At 39.8% G+C, this 19201-nt stretch overlaps 1 protein-coding gene across 1 annotated transcript; it reads right to left on the reverse strand.

The window, feature by feature from the left end:
- Positions 1-411: 411 nt before the first annotated feature.
- LOC139146214 (ATP-binding cassette sub-family C member 9-like) lies at positions 412-19201 on the reverse strand. Its single transcript, XM_070717622.1, has 15 exons — positions 19079-19201; positions 18048-18208; positions 17260-17300; positions 16788-17045; positions 16436-16627; positions 15686-15764; positions 15384-15489; positions 6176-6274; positions 5852-6017; positions 5118-5255; positions 4723-4936; positions 4111-4322; positions 2539-2778; positions 1548-1705; positions 412-646 (listed from the first exon to the last, which is right to left on the reverse strand). Exons 2-15 carry the CDS (start codon positions 18196-18198, stop codon positions 550-552), a joined length of 2151 nt encoding a protein of 716 aa, XP_070573723.1. The 5' UTR covers positions 18199-18208; positions 19079-19201; the 3' UTR covers positions 412-549.

Genomic DNA, 19201 nt, shown 5'->3' on the forward strand with positions numbered 1-19201 from the left:
AGGCATAGACTCTCCACAGTCTCTGTGCCTTGTTTTGTGCACGCCCACGACTGCCACGATGGGCCTGCATTCGAAGGCTACGCTGTGCAGCTCAGCAGCTGTGAGCACGCGCTGCCAGACACAGCGACTGTCAGTCTTTGCAAGTATATGAATATTCATTAGGTAGTGATGTCAAAAGAACACCTAACTGGGCGGAGAGAATATACATACGACAATTAGAAGTCACCCCTATTGACAAAATTAGAATAAATAACACCTCTTTTTCAGAATTCCCACAGCTTCAATGAACTTGTATTAGATTTCTATATAATACTTATAGCCCCTAAACGTGTAATAAAATAATAATAAAAATAATAAAAATAATAAAAATAATAATAATATAATAATAATAATATATGCTGATGTCACATTAATTCTAATCATCATCATCATCATCATCATCATCATAACACGAGTTGGGGAAACCCTCGACGCACGTCTATGGTGTATTGTTACGGCACATCAGACACTGTGCAACATTGAGAAACGTCGGCAGACATTTTGATGTTCTTACCTGTAGGCTCGTATCGTCGACAGTCCACCAAGCGATTCTGAGAAGTGTGCAAATATCGGTGATTTGGAAATGCTATCCAGACGCTGCAGCTCTCTGTTTGGATAAAGGAGACGATAACTTATTTGGCTTTGATGTCTTTTGTCGACGTTTATATAGTTATTGTAAGTTAGTCTCTTCAGTTGTATTGTAAGGCGCGTGAGTGCACCCAAGCCCTCGGCAATATTGGATATGTTTTTGTATTTGATCTATTTAAAAGATACAGCAATTCAAAAACAATACATAGCAAGAGGGTCTCGATTTTTGTTTTGTAAAATATCTTTGTTTTCGTCAAATTGTGCTGTAAGATGTCATGATCAAACTCCCTTTGCGGTAACTTTTCATGTATTGCCATAGTTACTGTTCTGTACGTAAAATTCGGTTCTTTTTCTCTGCCCAAATTATATTGAAATGCCTTGCAGTGTCCAGCTTGTCAACAGCTGTATGTGTACAATGTCCGATACAATTGTTGATTTTCGTCCTTCCTCATTCGCTCACAATGGTACTTATTCATTCGTTCACGATGGCACTAGAATTGAATACTGTACAATGTGCGTTATGAACGCTAGGCACAGCGTATCATACACGATGCGTCATCATCGGAAAGCATGCCAGCGATGTAAAGAGAAGAATGTTTATTCCGTAACGTGCCTCTGGCACATTGTTAAATCGGTCGGGAGTATATTATGATTACTTTTGTTCTTTGTGATCGAAACACACCCAAGTACACTTTAGTAAATTTATGATTTTCATTTCTGAAAAAAAAATACGGAAAAAGTCAAGAATCGACGTGTGACAGGGTACCTGAAACATGCTGCTTGTTTGAAATTCACAGTCGCTGAAAATTGCAGAGTCATGGTACACACAGGCTTTTTTACCTGCTGTCAAATCTTTGTAAGGCAAATGAATAACACATTGGAAGCAAAATAGCTCGAGGAGTCTGGTCTATGGAACTTACCGAGACGTGGTGATGAAGAACTTCTGCAGGAAGTAGTAGCCAATGCCAATAGGGATGATGATCACAATGAAGATCGGAACCACGATCGTGTTCACGACAACCGCCGCCACGACCTGAAGCGTGCTCTTGATTAAGTAGATGAAGGTCTGCCAAAGTCTCTGTATACAGCGAAGGAAAAGCACAGAATATGACAATCTGAAAACTTTAAAGGTCGTTTATTCCGTGATTTGGTGGTCAGATACAGTAATATTCATATTTTGTATGTTAGTAGTGATTTTGTTTTTTAATCCTTGTAGATTTTGAGTTAGGCGCTTTAAACAAAATTATTTGTTTGCCGTCAGCGTGCTGGTAAGTTTTCGGAGAAAATGAAGAAAACAATATTAATACTATAACAAATAAAAATATTATTTTCCAAAGGAAACCAAATAACAATTGAGCATATGTTAATACACTATTTGTCTCTGTTTGTTTCCCTGGCTGGCTACGTTTGTAAAAAATCCAAGGACGACAAAGAATTTTCTTTAAATGGCCTTAAGAGATAGAGCTGTTGAGACATTTTCATTTTCACCATCACGGTCGTGATTTCGATGTGAATGCAAAAATATTGTGACATTGTGTTTGTAATATAAAAAACCCGAAGAAAATAATTTTCGTAAAGAATGTGGCATTCAAAGGTGACGATGAAACATAACGAAATTCATACAAGAAACCCTGTCAAAGGATAAAATCTACCATTTCGAAAAATAACATCTGCCTTAGGCTTTTGAACGACTTTGTATATCGTTAATTTTCATCTAAGAAGGCAAAGGCTATGACTTCTCTGTCGTGGACCAGTCTTCTTTTCCACCTATATTGTGATCGGATACCGATTGTAATCATGAAACTTGAACATTTTCGTCTTCGCTTCCTCATTCGCTTCCGACTGCATTCTCCGTGTCAAACAAACTGCACTCCCTTTGCGTTATGCTGCGTCATATCCTAAGGAACCTACCTGATCTATGACCTGCGTGTCGTTCGAGAATCGGTTCAGAATCCGCCCGACGGGAGTTGTGTCAAAAAATCTGACCGGCGCGTGGACGATGTTGCGCAATAAAGCAGTGTGGATTCGCTTGGCGGCCAGCAAGAAGAAGACGACGTTGACAGTGCCGGATATCAGTGTGAGTACGATGCCCGCGCCAGCGAGACCAGCGTAACCACCAACGTAGTAAGTTAAATCAGCTGTGATTTCCTCCTGTGAGATAGAATAATAGCTTTTACGCTTCTGAGCAGGCAACCAACATTATGATATAACACAACGATGAACAGTTTTGTACAACTTGAGAGCTTTTACTTTTGATATTTTGGCAATTTTATTTCATAAAACCATTACGTCTCCTTTTTTATGAAATATAATGAAATACACCGTATTGACATTGCAAAACAATGCATTCTAAATGCAATATTCCTGCCGTTCGCAAAACAACGCATTCTATCAAATATGCAATGTTCCTACCGTTGACAAATGAATTATAGTGTGGACTTCATCACTCGTCAACGATGTCGTTCGACCGTGAGGATGACTGAAGATAAGGGGACACACCTTTGGTTGCGAACCAAAAGTGATTTTGTTAGGGGGCTCTAAATAAAAGTGATGTTATGGCTTGACTCCCTACGTTACTAACAGTTAAAACAAAATCTCTTTGTGTCCACTAAATTTCAGTCTTGCTGACCGGGATGACACACATAACAGCTAGTTTGACAAGTTGAACACTGGACATTCCGGCATGACTTTGCGAACAGACTCGGGAACTGCAGTTTGAACCCTCAACAAACACAGATAAATCAATAAACACTTTACTGGAAATGTAGCATTGAGGTGCAGCCCAGGCTCAAGTCGAATATTTGATCGAATAATACTGGCAATGGACGTAGATGCTGGATGGAGTTGAAATATAGTAACTGATTATCTGCTTATTTCATTCATAAACTCTGCTTAGTTGCGGGGTCAACTGCAGTCCCTCAATCACGCGTGATGGAGGGATTGTGGGTCAAAGCGAACTGATATTACGACCACACACCTTTAAAGGGACAAAGCCGGCCATTTTTCATGAATTTTGTTTGATACGAGATACTACTTATATTGTTTGACATGTTGAAAGATACTGAATGAAAGGGTGATCATGCATATATTCGACCCTTATTTTAGACAAATTAAATGAAACCATCGCGAAAATGAATAAATGGTCATGACCATTAATTCATTTTCGTGATGGTTTCATTGATCGTGTCTAAAACCGGGGTCGAATACTGCATGGTCACCCATTCATTATCTTTGAACATGTCAAGCAATATAAATAGAATCTCGTATCAAACAAAATTCATGAAAAATGGCCGACTTTGTCCCTTTAATATATGCAGTTCAATCTAATTCATAAAATTCACTGTTACGCACATGCTTGGACTGATCGTGTGCAGTAATGTGGTGGGCTTCCCAATACCACCATACTAACTCGATTGACAATACAGTATTCGGAACTCCGCAGGCCGGACAGACTGAAACGGAAAATTTACTTGGTTTTCTTACCGATGTTTCGTTGGTATAATTTGCACCAGCTTCCGACCACACCGATAGCCAAAAGTTGGCTGCTGTTATGGCAGTCATGTAAAGAGTTGCCATAGTGATTATCGCAATGACAGAGGGAACCCGGATGGATTTAGCATAGGCCCAGTACATACGCCATGAAACCGAGCCTCGTTCTCGTTCCTCCGTTTGAATCAGCTTTCCACCTTCTTTGTCTGAAAACAAAATAAAACTTCACCTCTACTCTGTACTTTTGCTTTTAATGCGGTGATCTCGCGATAAGAAGTGGATTTAGGCAGATAGGGAACATTTGTGTACTGTGCTGCACCATAGATCGCTAATCTATGGTAACATGGCGTCTTATGTTCTATTAGGCGAGGCATTGCCACAGCTCTCAAACTATGCAACAATATTGTTCAGACGAGCTAATGAAAAGTAACTGAAAATAACGACACAGACTTTTTCACGTGATTGCAACATGGATATCGTCTTGTAACGTTTTTTACGGCGAAGAGCGAAAATCAAGACGATCAATGTTGTTCGATCTCACAAAATTTTAATACTCCATTGGTTCCTCATGACAATTTGTTCAGCCCTGACTCCTCATATACACACCTGGCGCTTTCTTATCCTCCAAGTCGTGAACAGAAATTCGTTGCTTCAACATAATCCGCTCCATTTTAACGGTATCGTCTTCCGACTCGCTCTCCTCAGCATCGGAGATGAGTTGTATTTTCTCCTGCCACTGTTCGTACAATTCAGGGTTCTCGGCGGCGATTTCTTGCAGGTTGCCGTGGAGAGATATCTTACCGCTGTCCATCACCAACACCTTGGCGGGGATCGAAAAGCACACGCCGTTATTTGAAACACGAGAAACCATCTCTGAATCGTGTAAATTTTTACCCAGTTAGCTAGATAACTGTGTAACTATTTTTTTAACTTGGCTTATACACGAGCAACAATTTCACAAACGACACGCTTGAACTTGGACGAGTCAAGGTCAGCCTTACCTGATCCGCGTACTGCAAGTATTGTAACTGGTGAGTCACCAATAAAGTGGTCCGTTTTTTGTCAATAAGTAGTTCCATGATACCCTCGTTGAAAAGCTGACGACCCACCTGAACGTCCAGAGCTGACAAGGGGTCATCCTTAATGGCCATGGCGTACGGGGAGAGAGAGAGAGACAAAGAGAAGCGTTACAGACAGATCTGGACATGCTACATCATTTGCACGTGGCGGTAGGACTATGCCAATGAATGACAAAATGAAACTAAAAGAGTTACCCTTGTTTCGAGTCCGTCTTGGGAAGATATTCACACAGTGTGAACATGGTCAGCCTAAATATAACCACGAGGGGCTAACCATCGAATTTTAAGAGGAAAAAACTAGTCGGAGAGACGAACTAATTGCCGCCCCTCCCCTAAAAACGAAAACTATTTCAATTCAGAGTGGACAGAACGTACATTTATCTTTTGCATTATATTAATAAATTACTCACTTTTTGCAAACGTAGTGGGACATATGTGAATTTTTCACACACACTGACCTTTGGCCACTCCTTCGTCAAAGGTAAATTCTTCAATTTGCTCCTCCTGTAACAGTAACTTTAATACTGAATCCGGCTCTTCATTACTCGTACACATGAAGTGCCTGGAGTCATTCCACGCCGTATCAGAATTTAATTTTATGAATTATCGATTCGCTCATGTCATTTTCAAAACGATATAAAAATGTCTGTACTCACCAATATGACTATGTCTGCGCTGGAGTAAATCGCCCTGGCAACACTGACGCGTTGTTTCTGTCCTCCACTAAGGTTGATTCCTTTTTCGCCAATCTCCGTTTTGTCGCCCGCTGGTAGGATATCAATGTCGGGCTGAAGTGCGCATCCCTTAATGACAGCCTTGTATCTATCGAGGGGCGAAAACAGTTCCATTCACACACATATATTTTAGCGGAACTTCCACAAATAACTGTCAAGTGAAATACTCGAAATTATAATATTAGTATAGCGCTTTCGAACACTTGCGACAAACGTTCCAACACGATGCATCGATGAGGTACTCACCTTTTTTGGTCATACGGTTCGCCAAATAAAATGTTGTCCATTAATGATGCATTTTGTAACCAAGCCTTCTGAGCACCATAAGACACAGTGTTATGATCTCTGGAGGAAATAAAGAAAAAACAAAACAAAAACAGTAGTACCGTTGACAATTATCTCCTTCGGGGAATCGCCATGCAAGAGGATGTCGAGATACAGAAATAGGGTAGAGACTCCAATTCTTCAAATATAACACCGTTTATTTGTTATATATGGATGCTCCATATTGCCAGATGGTTTCTTCTCTCAAGATGTTGTCCCTGTTGTCCCTTGGTGTTCGTAAAGATACCTTCTATATACAATTCAGTCTGTTCAATCCTTATTTACATAGAAATGACATCCAAACTCGTCATGAGTGTCTCTCCCTGATAATAACGTATTTGGTGCCAAGGAACTTACATGTATCAATGGCAAAGACAATAAATTTCACCAGAACAATTACGTACTTGCTAGATTTCTCACATAAGGTATAGCCATCGCACATAATTAACAAGTCTGAACCTGATTATTAACCTTTATGCGCAATTGACGTCAAAGTCAATGACCTCTGTAACTTCCCCTCTTTTCTATGAATAAATCTCCTATGAATTGTCAATTGGAAATGAACGGTAAAATCAAAAGATACAGTCACTAATAAATACAGAAAATACAAAAACTTACATAACTCAAGAAAGTACGATAAATAGTTCGACACAACATAGTTGATATACTTCGTTATATTTACACACACATAGTGAGTAAAATGGGCTCTTTCTAAGCACAATTACACACAATATATTCATACACACAATGTTTTCATAATTTGTGTAGAACTACTAATCGACCACTCTTACAAACCGAAAGGGAAAGGGTTCTTTTCATTCATTCTGAAAAGTACATCTTTCCTTTGTTTCACCCTTAACACTTCGTCTCACTACGTATTAAAGAACCATCATTACTATCTCTGTTTTTCGAAACTTACATTTCTTTTTCATATTTTGTAAAACTTGAGTCACACAAAATTCACCATTATTAGAGGCAGAGTGCGTTTTATTGCCGATCTCTCATTTCAAATTTCAGAGAATGACGGCTTAAATTATCCCATCCTCAGCACCTCGTGTAGCTCCCATCGGGGGCTTATCAAATTTAAATAGTCTCAGTTACGTCTTTCCCTTTCTTTAAAAGGATGGACTAAATTTCAATAAATTTAGAAGTGCAATACGATACTATAAATTCGTATTTTCGTGAATTTGATCACATTCAGGGGCAGATGAATCGAGTCACGCCACTCACAAAGTTCATTCATACTTAGGTCAGCCCTGCATATACACCATTTATTCATCCCAGACTAACTGGTGACCAAACATTCGTGTTACCTTTATATGTGACTAATACACCCTTCCTGAGATTCCAACATGTAACAAAAGGGTAAGCAATTTTGCCGCGCGAGGGCGTATGCATTGGGATCAACGCACTTCCGGTTATGGGGTGGGGCCCATCCACACTGCATTCCGGACAATGGCGAGCACAATGGACAATATAAGAACAATGCGAGTTCCTGAACTGCGAGACTTTTTGGCATCGAGAGGGATTACATGTAACAATGCAAGGAAGGACAAGCTTGTACAGTTAGTGGAGTTGGCGATCGAGTTGGACATTCGACCGATCGAGCCGGACGATCGTGAGATTTCCAGTAAAAGAAGACGCACTGTGGTCGACGCTCGAAATCGTCCGATAACTTTGCCAGACCCAGCCCAGATAAGAACTGGGATAGTAACCTTTGTTCCCTCCCACCGATAGTCATCACTGATGTAATGATATACCTATGGGATGTTTGTCAGTGGACAAGAGAAAGAATGGCTCAATATCGTAAGGATAATGGTCATCTTCTCTTTGCTGATGGACATATCATCGATGTCAAGCTCCACCGAGTTCCAAACTCTGATTACATGTACGTCATGTCTGAGTGTGTCCGGGAGACCTCACAGCGGAAAACCATACCGTACATGGTTTCTTCTGAAAACGAATTCTGAAATCATATCGGGAGGCTGCAATTGTGTTGCGTAAGTGAATTTCAGTATTTTTATGTTATTGTCATGTCATTTATTTTGCTATTTTTGCTGAGTAACGGAGCTCGCTTGATCTGGTTGAAACTACCCTCAACCCCCGGGCCCCCCAAACACAAGTCCGTATTGTATGCTATGTTGAAACTATTATTTTATGAAATATTTGACGATACCAACATTTTTTCTTAACAGTGAACATGGAACTTGTAAACATTGTGTTGCACTGTTATTCAGCTTGCACGACTTCGATGGACGTCACAAAGACAGAAGTACAGAAGTGGCGACAGACGTTACCTGTAAATGGGATAAACCCCGCAAGGTTTCAACTCCGATGGACATTGATGATATTGATATGAGAAAGGACAAGTCTAAACCAGCTAAACCTCGGCCGATCATGTCAGCATATTATCCAGGTGCCATCCGTGATGAAGAAGCAGACAAACGTTTAACAGAGTTTATTCGACAGGGAATATATAAAGCGGCTCCCAAGGGGTCGTGTTGGAATATAGCACTTGGTCCACCATCGCGAAGTGATGAAGATGAAAATCCCAAAACGATCATTGAACTGGGCCAATCGTATAATTCTCAAAGTGATGGTGATTTCATTAGCTATATTAAGGGAGCCATAACAACACAGGATGCAGATAAAGTAGCATTAATGACATGTGAGCAACGTGATAGTGAGGATTGGTTTAAGTATAGGCAAGGTCGAATCACTGCTAGCATCGCACATGACATAGCTCATATGAGGGAAACCAGTGATGATAATAACTATATTGTCAGAAAAATAATGGATGGTAAACCACTAGAAATTCAATCTGCGCATGTACAATTCGGTGTAAAAAATGAACCAGTAGCCAAACATCTTTATTGTCAGAAGACAAAAAAAGCACATAAGAAATTTAAGTTTGAAGATGTTGGTTTGATGATCAGTATGGATAAACCGTACCTTGCCTCTAGCCCTGATGGTAGAGTGTCATGTGCCTGCTGTGGTGTTGGCCTTTGTGAAATAAAGTGTTCAAGTAAACATCGCGATGTAATCCCCTGTGAAATACCTACTGTAGATCCCACATACCACGTGTACATGGATGAAACAGGTACACTTTGCCTGAAAAAACATCAAAATGGTACACCCAAATACAAATGCAACTTGCTACGTGTCAACTACAGTGGTGCGATTTTGTACTATTCACGAGAAAAGACACATCAGTAGAGCGTATCTATTTTGATGAAGAATTCTGGAAAAACATTGAAGGCAAACTTGATTTGTTTTATGAAAGGTTCATCGTACCAAAAGTTGTTGCTGAGAAATCTCAAGAAGATTAAATAAAATGTAATACCGGGGTTGTTTAATTACAGTTATTGTAATCACTTCTTTATTTCACATGGCTTCATAAAGTACAGAGGCGACTACTGTTATTGAATAAATATACCTTTATTTAGAACTTAGACAAAGCTGACATCAATATTGTGCATGTACACTGCTTTTAACTTTAATTGCTACTAGTGATAGTGTGCTGGTGAATGATAGTGTGTTCATGCGTACATTCTGCGTATTTGTTCACTTTGTTTTTTGCAAAAGTGGATCCTGAAAATTACATATGCCGGCAGCAACTAAAACCATTTGATGACTGATATTTTTCATAGCTATTGGCAGTACTTGTGAGAGCATACGGAAGTTTTTCATTCTACCTATTGCCCTCTCCACATGAATTCTTAATCTAGCTATTCTCCTTGATTCAACAAGCTCTCTTGCATTCAGACGCTTCCCTTTCCACCTGGACCCTTACGAGTAAATGCAGGTATGCTTAATTTCACTCGTTTAGGTAGAAGCAGGTCCTGAATATTAAAACCCCTGTCAGCCATCACTCTATCACCTGGTTCAAGTAAGTCTATAAGACCACTCTGTGCCGTTATAAATTTATCAGAAACATTCCCACCCCACAGCTTGGATATAAAATTGAAAGTTCCATCAGGAGCTACCCCAACAAGGCACTTGTACGTATTGTGTGATTTATACGAACTGTAAGTTGTACTTTGGGCGGTGGGTGTTCTGGGTTTCTCGATGAAAAATTCCGTACAATCTATGACGACTCTGGTTCGAGGAAATGTTTCTTGAAAGATGTAGGTGTTCCCTCGTCAACTTGCTGTTTACTTAGCCAGAGTGTGCGTGAAAAAAAATTCCAATCAATTTATCCAAGTTATGAATATTTGAGACACACGAGTTGTGGAGACACCAAATAGATCGCCGACAAAAAAAGACAACAGTCCAAGGCGAAGTCGAATTAAAGTAAGCAAGTATTCTTGATATTTTGTCAACTTGCGTTTCGGTCCTGGTTTTTGCCCCGTTTTTGATACCTTTTGTCACTCAAGCTGCCACTGCCGCTCCAGTACTTCAATAATGTTTCAGCATCACATACGCAATCAAAGAAACAGTTCAATGAATCGAGGCTAGGAAAGCCGGTATACTGTTGAACCGATTTGTCAGATTCAAGTACTTTCTCAAGTAGTAACTCGCGACGTAATACGTCCTTATCATCAAATTTGCTTGCAACTTTGAACTTCCTAGTGATTTCTTCGCCTGTTAGGTCTGTCTGTGTTGCAATTTCACGGGTTGAAGTCATTTTATGATTGGTCATTTCTGCTTGTGAAACATTAGTACGGTGTGGAACATTTCGTTTGTTGGCTTCTCCGGCCTTGGATAAGGTCGTCACACGAATCTTTGCAATCCTGTTAGAGTCGACTTCACATGTTTCTTCACCTTGGTCCCCAATACAAATGTAGTCATGGTCGTGTGGGGACTTGCTCACAGTACCACTCTTCAATGATCTATACATTTCTGTAATTACAAAAATAGTGCAAGGCAATTTAAAAACCAAAAACAAGTTACTGTCCTTACATGAACTCTCTTTGTAATGTCATGCAATGGTCTGCCTCCGATTCGTTGCATGTAGGCTTAGTATAAGAAAATAAAATGTACTTGCACTTGTGCTTTCCCGTGTACGCCGAAAAAATATTTTTCTAACTTGAAAAATTTACAGCTTTCACATTTATAGAACGAACAAAAAGTGAATGGTCATTTTTCCAGTACACATACACAGTAAGTACAGGTTTATCTAAACTTACTAGAAGGTGGTTCTTCCACACCTAACTCAACTTCCAATCCAACACCAGCGTAGCGATTTTCGGCGATCATGTCTACTTGCACAACTTGGTCATCGCTCTGGTACTCAACGATCTGGACATCTTCGGACACAGGAAGCTCGTCCCGCACGGCATCACGACGTTGTGCCAGCTTCCGTATAGCACTTGAGGAGCGAGGGGTGGTTGGCCGTCTCCAGTTATTATAGGCGAAAAGAATGGGTACAGGATACTCTTCGGTTGGTCCTTTGTTACTGGGGAAATGTCTTGAACAAACGCGAGAGTAATTATTGGGAGTCCAATCGTCCTGACGGCGAAGCATAGCAATCCACTGCTGGCGAAGTCGAGGGTGTTTCCTGGTAGGAAAGGCATGAAAGGTCACGTCGCTCAAGCCTGGGTATTTGGCGACGTTTTTCTTTTTACGCAGACTATTTGTGCACTCAGGCGCCGCACAAAACCAATAACCATTTTAAGCCCGTCTTGCACTAAACAGCTTTCAAAATAATGCAAAACTTAGCCAAAACAAAGGAAATCTTACAGCGGTACGTCTTGCTTCGCGAGCGGAAGGGCTACAGTTTTGGCGTGGCTTTGATCCCACCCAAGCAGATGCGTTGACCAGATTGTGACGTACAAAGCGCCCTCAGACGACGCAACCGCTCGCTTTATTGTATCTCAGGAAGGGTGTATTAACAAATTCGTAAAAAACAACAACAATGCCTTGCCCGTAATTTTCACAGGGTGCTTCCGCAAATACTCTCGTGCGGCATCATTCCAATTATTTCCATCTTCCCATGTATTGTGTTTGTGTGAATAGTCCTTCCTTTTGAATAAAATTGTAATTTGCCGTTTCTATATGGACCCTTTAAAACTTTCTCAACTTCATAATATGGTGCCTGTTCACTTTGTGCGCCCACTGATCGTGGGGCGTTATTGTGATGGTCACCACCAATTGTTAAATATCCATGAACTGAGTGTTCATTGTCATCACCATTTAAGAATGTGCACTTTGACTGGCAGCTGAATTAATATCGCCATCAGGAGAATTCCTGATCTCATCAGCTACAGATGATTGAAACGGAACTTGTAATTCATCTTCAGACTCATCAGAAGTCGAACAATTAAACTCTGGTGGATGCAAAAAAGAAGCTTTCTTCAGCCAATTTACGTGGATCACCTTACGATAATTCTTATTGCTATTCAAAAGTCATAACTCGTAATTAACAAGACTCACCTTTTTTGAAATAATGTAGGGTCCTGTCCACTTGTGAACAAATTTCGTATTTACTCCTGGCTTAATTGACGGCTTGTACAGATACACTGCATCTCCTATCTTAAAATCTTGAGATTTCTTAATACGGCGATCATGGCGCTCTTTCATTTCACATTGATATTTCTCAATATTCCGTCTTGCTAACTGATTGGCTAATTGATTGGCTATGTATCTTTTACTTACTAAGTATATCAAATGGGTGCCTATATTTCGTGTTCTTCTCTCAACTGGTTGGAATTCTACATCCGTAGGGAGAGTAGCTTCCCTTCTGCATAACATGAAAAACGGAGATAGCCCCGTTGCATCTTGTGGACTAACTTGATAAGCAAATAGCACAGAGGTAATATAACGATCCCAATCTTTCTGTTTGCTATCTACAAACATTGATAACAGTTCAACTAACACACCATTAAAATGTTCCGTTAATCCATTTGTTTGAGGCCGATAAGGAGTAGATATCTAGCGCTTTATAACACTTCAAAAATCAAGCCCAAAAATTAAATCATGAGTGAGAATATCAACTATGTTAACATTCAACATTACACGCTTATTTCCAACATAAGCAGGTATCTTCATAAAACCAATTTTCCCTTCCCCGCTGTTTGTACACAACTGTATCTGGATGCCAAAGTCAGATATCTCCATAACTCAGGAATTAAATTTAATAATTGCATGGAAGCCACAGTAATACTAGACCCTGTATCCATCAAAGAATTTACTTTTCTGTAACGGATAGATGCAGGAATTAAATTTTCTTCAAAACTATTGTCTTTCCCTGAGAAACAATCTTTATCGGAAAATTTTCGAGTTTCGCCTTCAGTTAATGACATCCCACAAACAGCTGGCTTAGTAAATTTCCTCCGGTGAAATCCTACAAACTTTTTAACACATTGGCGTGCTATATGCCCTGGTTTTCCACGAGTATAACATATTCTACTATCGAAATAGTCTCTTGAATTTCTAAAACATTTCAAAATATTATGTAAAATACCTTGACAGCGACTAGACCATATTACTTTGCTTTCAGCCTTTCTTCTTCCATATTTCTGTACTTTCCGTTGTCTCTTGCCTGTGTGTTGTGGGTCATTTTGTCGCGATTGTTCATGCAAGCTCGATTTAATGTCCGGCATTTCTTTCACTAGTTGTTTTACTTGTCTGATTCTTTCTTTGATCTTCTCCGTTGACTCCTCTGGCTCCTCCTCTGGCTCTTGTTGCAGTTTGTTGACAATGTTAGCCGTCTTCGCGTGTTCATAGGCGCTGGCAATATCGGTGGTGTCTGTTCTTGCGACGAATGCTTGTAGTGGTTACAGTCCATTCATAATGTACGATAAGATTTCTTTTTCTGCCTTCAGCTGTAACAGTGATGCGTACTGGTCGACTGTCTGGTTAGACTGCTGTTTCAATTTCAAAAGCATTGTATCATACAACCATGTAGGACCACACTTTTAAAATCGCTCAAGGAAAGTCTCTTCTAAGCTTTCCATGCCAGCCAGTCAATCGTCAGGTAAATTCCAGAGCTACCTCTTGGCTTTATCTGATAAGTAAAGGCCAAAGCCTTTGAGTCTTCTTTCAGTCTGCAAAGTTAGTGTATCGCTGCCACCATCGTAGCGCATTCTCATTTTCGTGACCGCAGAAGATGTCCAGTCCAAAACAATTGCCGTTTCCGGAGACAATGTCCTGTAGCTCCGCCAACCTGGCCGTGACATCATGCTGCCATTCAACCAAATTAATACCTTCGTTCTCGGCTGCATCCATCGTGCTGTACGTATTTTTCGTTCAGTGTTAACTTTTCCAACTACAGCTTGCTCTGTATGTTCGGATTCTCCACCATGTATTACCATTGATAATTATCTTCCTCGGAGAATCGCCATGCGAGAGGATGTCGAGATACAGAAACAACGTAGAGACTCAATTTCTTCAAAATAACTCTGTTTATTTGTTAAATATGGATGCTCCATATTGCCAGATAGTTCCTTCTCTCAAGATGTTGTCCCTTCGTCTGAGCTGGTGTTCGTAAAGACACCTTCTATATACAATTCAATCAGTACAATCCTTATTTACATGCAAATGAAATGTAAACTCGTCATGAGTGTCTCTCCCTGATAAAAACGTACTTTGTGCCAAGATACCTACATATATCAATGGCCAACACTATAAACACCACACCACGTACTTGCTAGATTTCTCACATAACGTATAACCATCGCACACTATTAACAAGTCTGAACCTGATTATTAACCTTTATGCACAATTTAGGTCAAAGTCAATGACCTCTGTAACAACACGTGCAACATATCATTTGTAAACAGAGAACTTGTTTCATCTGCAGATGGTCACTCACCTCTGTGCAAGCAAACGTCGACCCTTCGTGGAAAATTTGAGAATAATTTTTCCATGATTTGAACCATCATAGATGGTCTGAAACAATATCTAGCCTAAAAAATTCATTCTGTGAACTTGAATACACTTATTAAAATTAAAAGTGTACCGATAATCGCGAATATGAAATATGAAAACGCATGCGCGACATATGATGCTGTAATGCACATGATATATAATAATACAAATGTCCCAAAGTCACTTTAAAAATTTTGGCACATAAAAAATACCATGAAAGTCAATGGGAATTAGCCCTGTTGTACCTTGATTTGTAAATCAATGTTTGTAAATGAGTCTAAAACAGTTAAGACTGGCTATTCTTAAAATCACACTCACTTGTTAAATAGTACAGATCCAGATAGAGTGGTCATTTCTCCCAATATGGCAGATAGAAGCGACGACTTCCCACTTCCAACGAGACCCACGACCATAGTTAGCTTACCTGTACGGTGCGATGAATATATGAAAAATTAAAAACAAAAAAGAAAATTAATGTTCGGAAATAAGTTATGGAATACATCAAATGATTAATCAAATAATAAAACAGTCAAGGTATTTCAATAGCGTTAGTGATTTTTTTCATATTGTAGATAGCAAGTATTATTTTAATACACATATTTGCTTAACAGTTACTGCACCTGTCGGTATTTCAAGATCGAGATCTGATACGATCGGCGCCATGCTGTCTACATCCCAGGCGAAGTTGCCGTTTGTAATCTATGAGGGAAAATCAAAGCGATATCAAATACCGCATAAAGAACCTGTAAATCAATTCACTGTGCATGGCACGAATACAGTGATCTGATTGGTCAAGACGTGAAAATAACCGTACTATATTCACGCATAGATAAAAATCCTTGTCTGTGATTTGCAGTATAGTCCAGTTGAATACGGGAGAGAGCACTCTGCTGCAAAAAACTGCATTGTTGACGTTTCATGCCAGAATTTCAATATACTGTTATGATTGATGCAATTGCATTAAACCACCTACACAACGGGTATACCTCTGGATACTCCATACATGCACTCGCTCTACAGTCACTGGGTGTGGTTTTGTATGTTTGTATGCGTGCATGCGATAGCTTTAATGTTGCAAACAATTCAATGTTCATATAAATATTAGAGGCATTGAAGTCAAATGTTTTCTGTCAAGCATTACACATTCGTACTCATTCATCGACGTAAATTATTGGAGCCACAGTTTTCTTCACATATATACTTAATATATTTTGACAAGAGTGCTGAAAAATTTACGCCTTAAAAACGCAACACAGGACGATAATAAGAGAAAAACTGACGAGGATGCAATGGATAACTGCAATATTTCTTCACTTACACCCCTCCCTAACCCACCTATGGCGAAACATTACAAATTAAAACATCCACACCTTCATGGCTACCTCTTGTGGAAGGGACTGCACGGGATCGTGCAACATGGTCTCCTCTTCAATTGTGCCGTAACTGCCATACGACTGCTGCATCGCCGCGCCAAGGAGTTTCGTGGTGTCTTTGACCTCTACATCCGGGATATCTTTATCATTCAGGTGTATGTGTTGGCTTACTTTCTCGCTATTGGTCATCTGAATGTGGAGAAGACAACAAAGACTGATTGCAGTATTGTTATATCAAAAGAACGAAGACTTGCTTCGGCCCATTACTTAGGTATACTTTTTGTTGATATTCCGTTGAAAAACTTGCAGAGCTCAGATTTAATAATGATGCGTCAGTGCACAAAATTACCTTCTCCATATCTCGGAGCAGCGCTTCATCCATATCGCCCATGTAGTCTTTGCGGGTACCGTGTACAAACGGCGGACGACCGTCGTCGCGATTCTCAATTTCTGCAGCTGCAAAGAAGGTCTCCAACCTCTTGACGCTGACTATGGCGTTGACGGTAAATCCGATCACAATGGTCATTTGGTTGAAGAGGGCAAGAGCAGAGAAGGCAATCTCGGGCGTCAATGGAGCTTTCTCCACAACAGAATATAGTGAGAAGGACTGAAACGAAATAATTGGAGAGCTTGTTAACCGTAACCGTACCATGGAAAGACCGGCGTTATTAACACCTCTCTCTCTCTCTCTCTCTCTCTCTCTCTCTCTCTCTCTCTCTCTCTCTCTCTCTCTCTCTCTCTGTCTCTCTCTCTGCGCAAGCACGAAAATTATAATGCTCATGTAAACTCAGATTTTCTACAATAAAAGCTCTTCTACTTACGATGAGAGTTACAATTAGAGGGGTTGATTGAACCAGGAACACTAAAATGAACGAAAATTAATAGAAATTAATGAAAAAGAGACGCGTTAAAAATGCTAGTGTGTCACATTCTATAGCTCACGATGACAAAGGCTTACAGACTTAGCTTGTTCATGTAACTTCCAACATACTCAACGTTCTTTGGATTGTAATTCGGCGCCAAAAAGGGTATGTAACAGGACAAATTTTGTCCAGGCACGACATTATTTTATTACGAAAACACAACTATCTTTGCTTACAAATCGTCAACATGGAAGACAACGCATTGGGTTGGCAACAAACTTCTCACATGCACAGTGTTCTTTCGTAAACGATTTAAGGTAGTATGCGTCTTGAAATTGAAAGACTTAAACTTTTGCTTTAACTTTCCTCAAAGAATCTTTCAACCATTCTTTCAAAATCAGGAATAAGAATTGGTGGTCACTGTGCAAATTTTGGCACTAGAGAAACAAATTACCAAAGATTTTCCGTTATTTGAAATTCAAAATGGCCGCCAACCCTAAGTTAACTCTATGGAGAAAAATAAAATTTTCTATTTTCGAAAAACCAAAACGGTGAAAAGTTTTCTTACACCGAGAGCTTTGAAATGAACACCAACAAGTGGTAGATCAGAAAATAATTGTAAAAGTTTGAGAGTCCGAATATCTGTCCCCGAGGCGCATTCTACTTTAACTCTTACTCATAGTTACGCCATCCTAGGCAGCTTATGACATAAAAACATCGCAACATCAACGTAAACTGTGACTTACACGTCGCAACGTTAAACATTCCATTCTTGAACATATGACCAACTTCACTCGCCCTCACAGTTTCGATCGCGGAGCAGAAACGCTCTTCCCAGCCATACAACTTGAGCAATTTAGCCAAGAAGAAGTTCGTTTGACTTTTTGAGCCGCTCATCAGCGTATTTCTAAAGAAGAATAATAAAAATACATCACGAGGGAAATCACAAGTTTCACCAATATCGATTGATATTATATTTCTATTGATTAAAGGGAAACGGTCATCGAAACTGCGCCTGTGCGAGTTTCTTGTTTACAAACAGTGTATTTCGTCTACGGTATCTAAATGCACCTCATCATCATAGCTGCAATATTTAAATTATATGATGTAGATTGCGACAGACATGTTTTAACTTTCATCAATCACCATCGCACCTTGGATACAGTGTTGACATTGGTCGTATGGGTCCTATACGATCATTGAGAGCTGTTCCGACGACTGTACCCCTTTTTCTCTTGATGTCACTGTTAGCAGTATTATTATCACCGGTATTAAATTTAATGGACATCGAAAAATGCACACAATTTAAAATTAGTCTTCATAAACGTATTTGTTTGTTTAATTATTTCGCTTTTCCCGAGACTCAAGAGCATTCATTCTGTTCCATGCATATGCAGGGGGAACGTTTTCATTTACTCCAGAACCGTCTTTTTAATATACGTGAAACCTTGCCTGTTCAAGGTAGAATGCCTCAAACTTTGGTGTATTGAACGTTATGAAACAAAAAAGTATATTTTAAGGGGCCAGGGTAGTCGGAACCACGCCCAAAAGTTTATGGGACCCATACGACCAGTGTAAACACTGTATCTAAGGTGCGCTGCGATTGATTGAAGTTAAAATACGTTTGTCAAAATGTACACCATAAAATTTAAATGTTGCAGCTATGTTGATGAAATGCATCTAGATACTGTGAATATGTTGTTTGTGAACAAGAATCTCAAAGGCGCAGTTCCGACGACGGCCCTCTCCCTTTAAGGTGTTTGATTTGTACGCTTACCAACACGGTCTTTTGTACTTTTGACATCGTCGGATTTAGGGAAGAGAAATGCAATCCTTCAGGGAATAGAATCATTGATCTCAAAGAGGGCTATAGAGCCTGTCACGGACAGATCGAAAGCAG

The sequence above is a fragment of the Ptychodera flava genome, chromosome 12 (genome assembly GCF_041260155.1).
Source record: "Ptychodera flava strain L36383 chromosome 12, AS_Pfla_20210202, whole genome shotgun sequence".
Classification (NCBI taxonomy): domain Eukaryota; kingdom Metazoa; phylum Hemichordata; class Enteropneusta; family Ptychoderidae; genus Ptychodera; species Ptychodera flava.

What these genes read in the sequence shown, in the direction of transcription:
- LOC139146214 (XM_070717622.1), bottom strand. Translation starts at nt 18,198, where the DNA reads ATGAGCGGCTCAAAAAGTCAAACGAACTTCTTCTTGGCTAAATTGCTC. An exon ending in AATGTTTAACGTTGCGACGT is followed by an intron (nt 17,301 to 18,047) that starts GTAAGTCACAGT and finishes CGTTCATTTTAG; the next exon opens with TGTTCCTGGTTCAATCAACC. An exon ending in GGATCTGTACTATTTAACAA is followed by an intron (nt 6,275 to 15,383) that starts GTGAGTGTGATT and finishes TATTTCCTCCAG; the next exon opens with AGATCATAACACTGTGTCTT.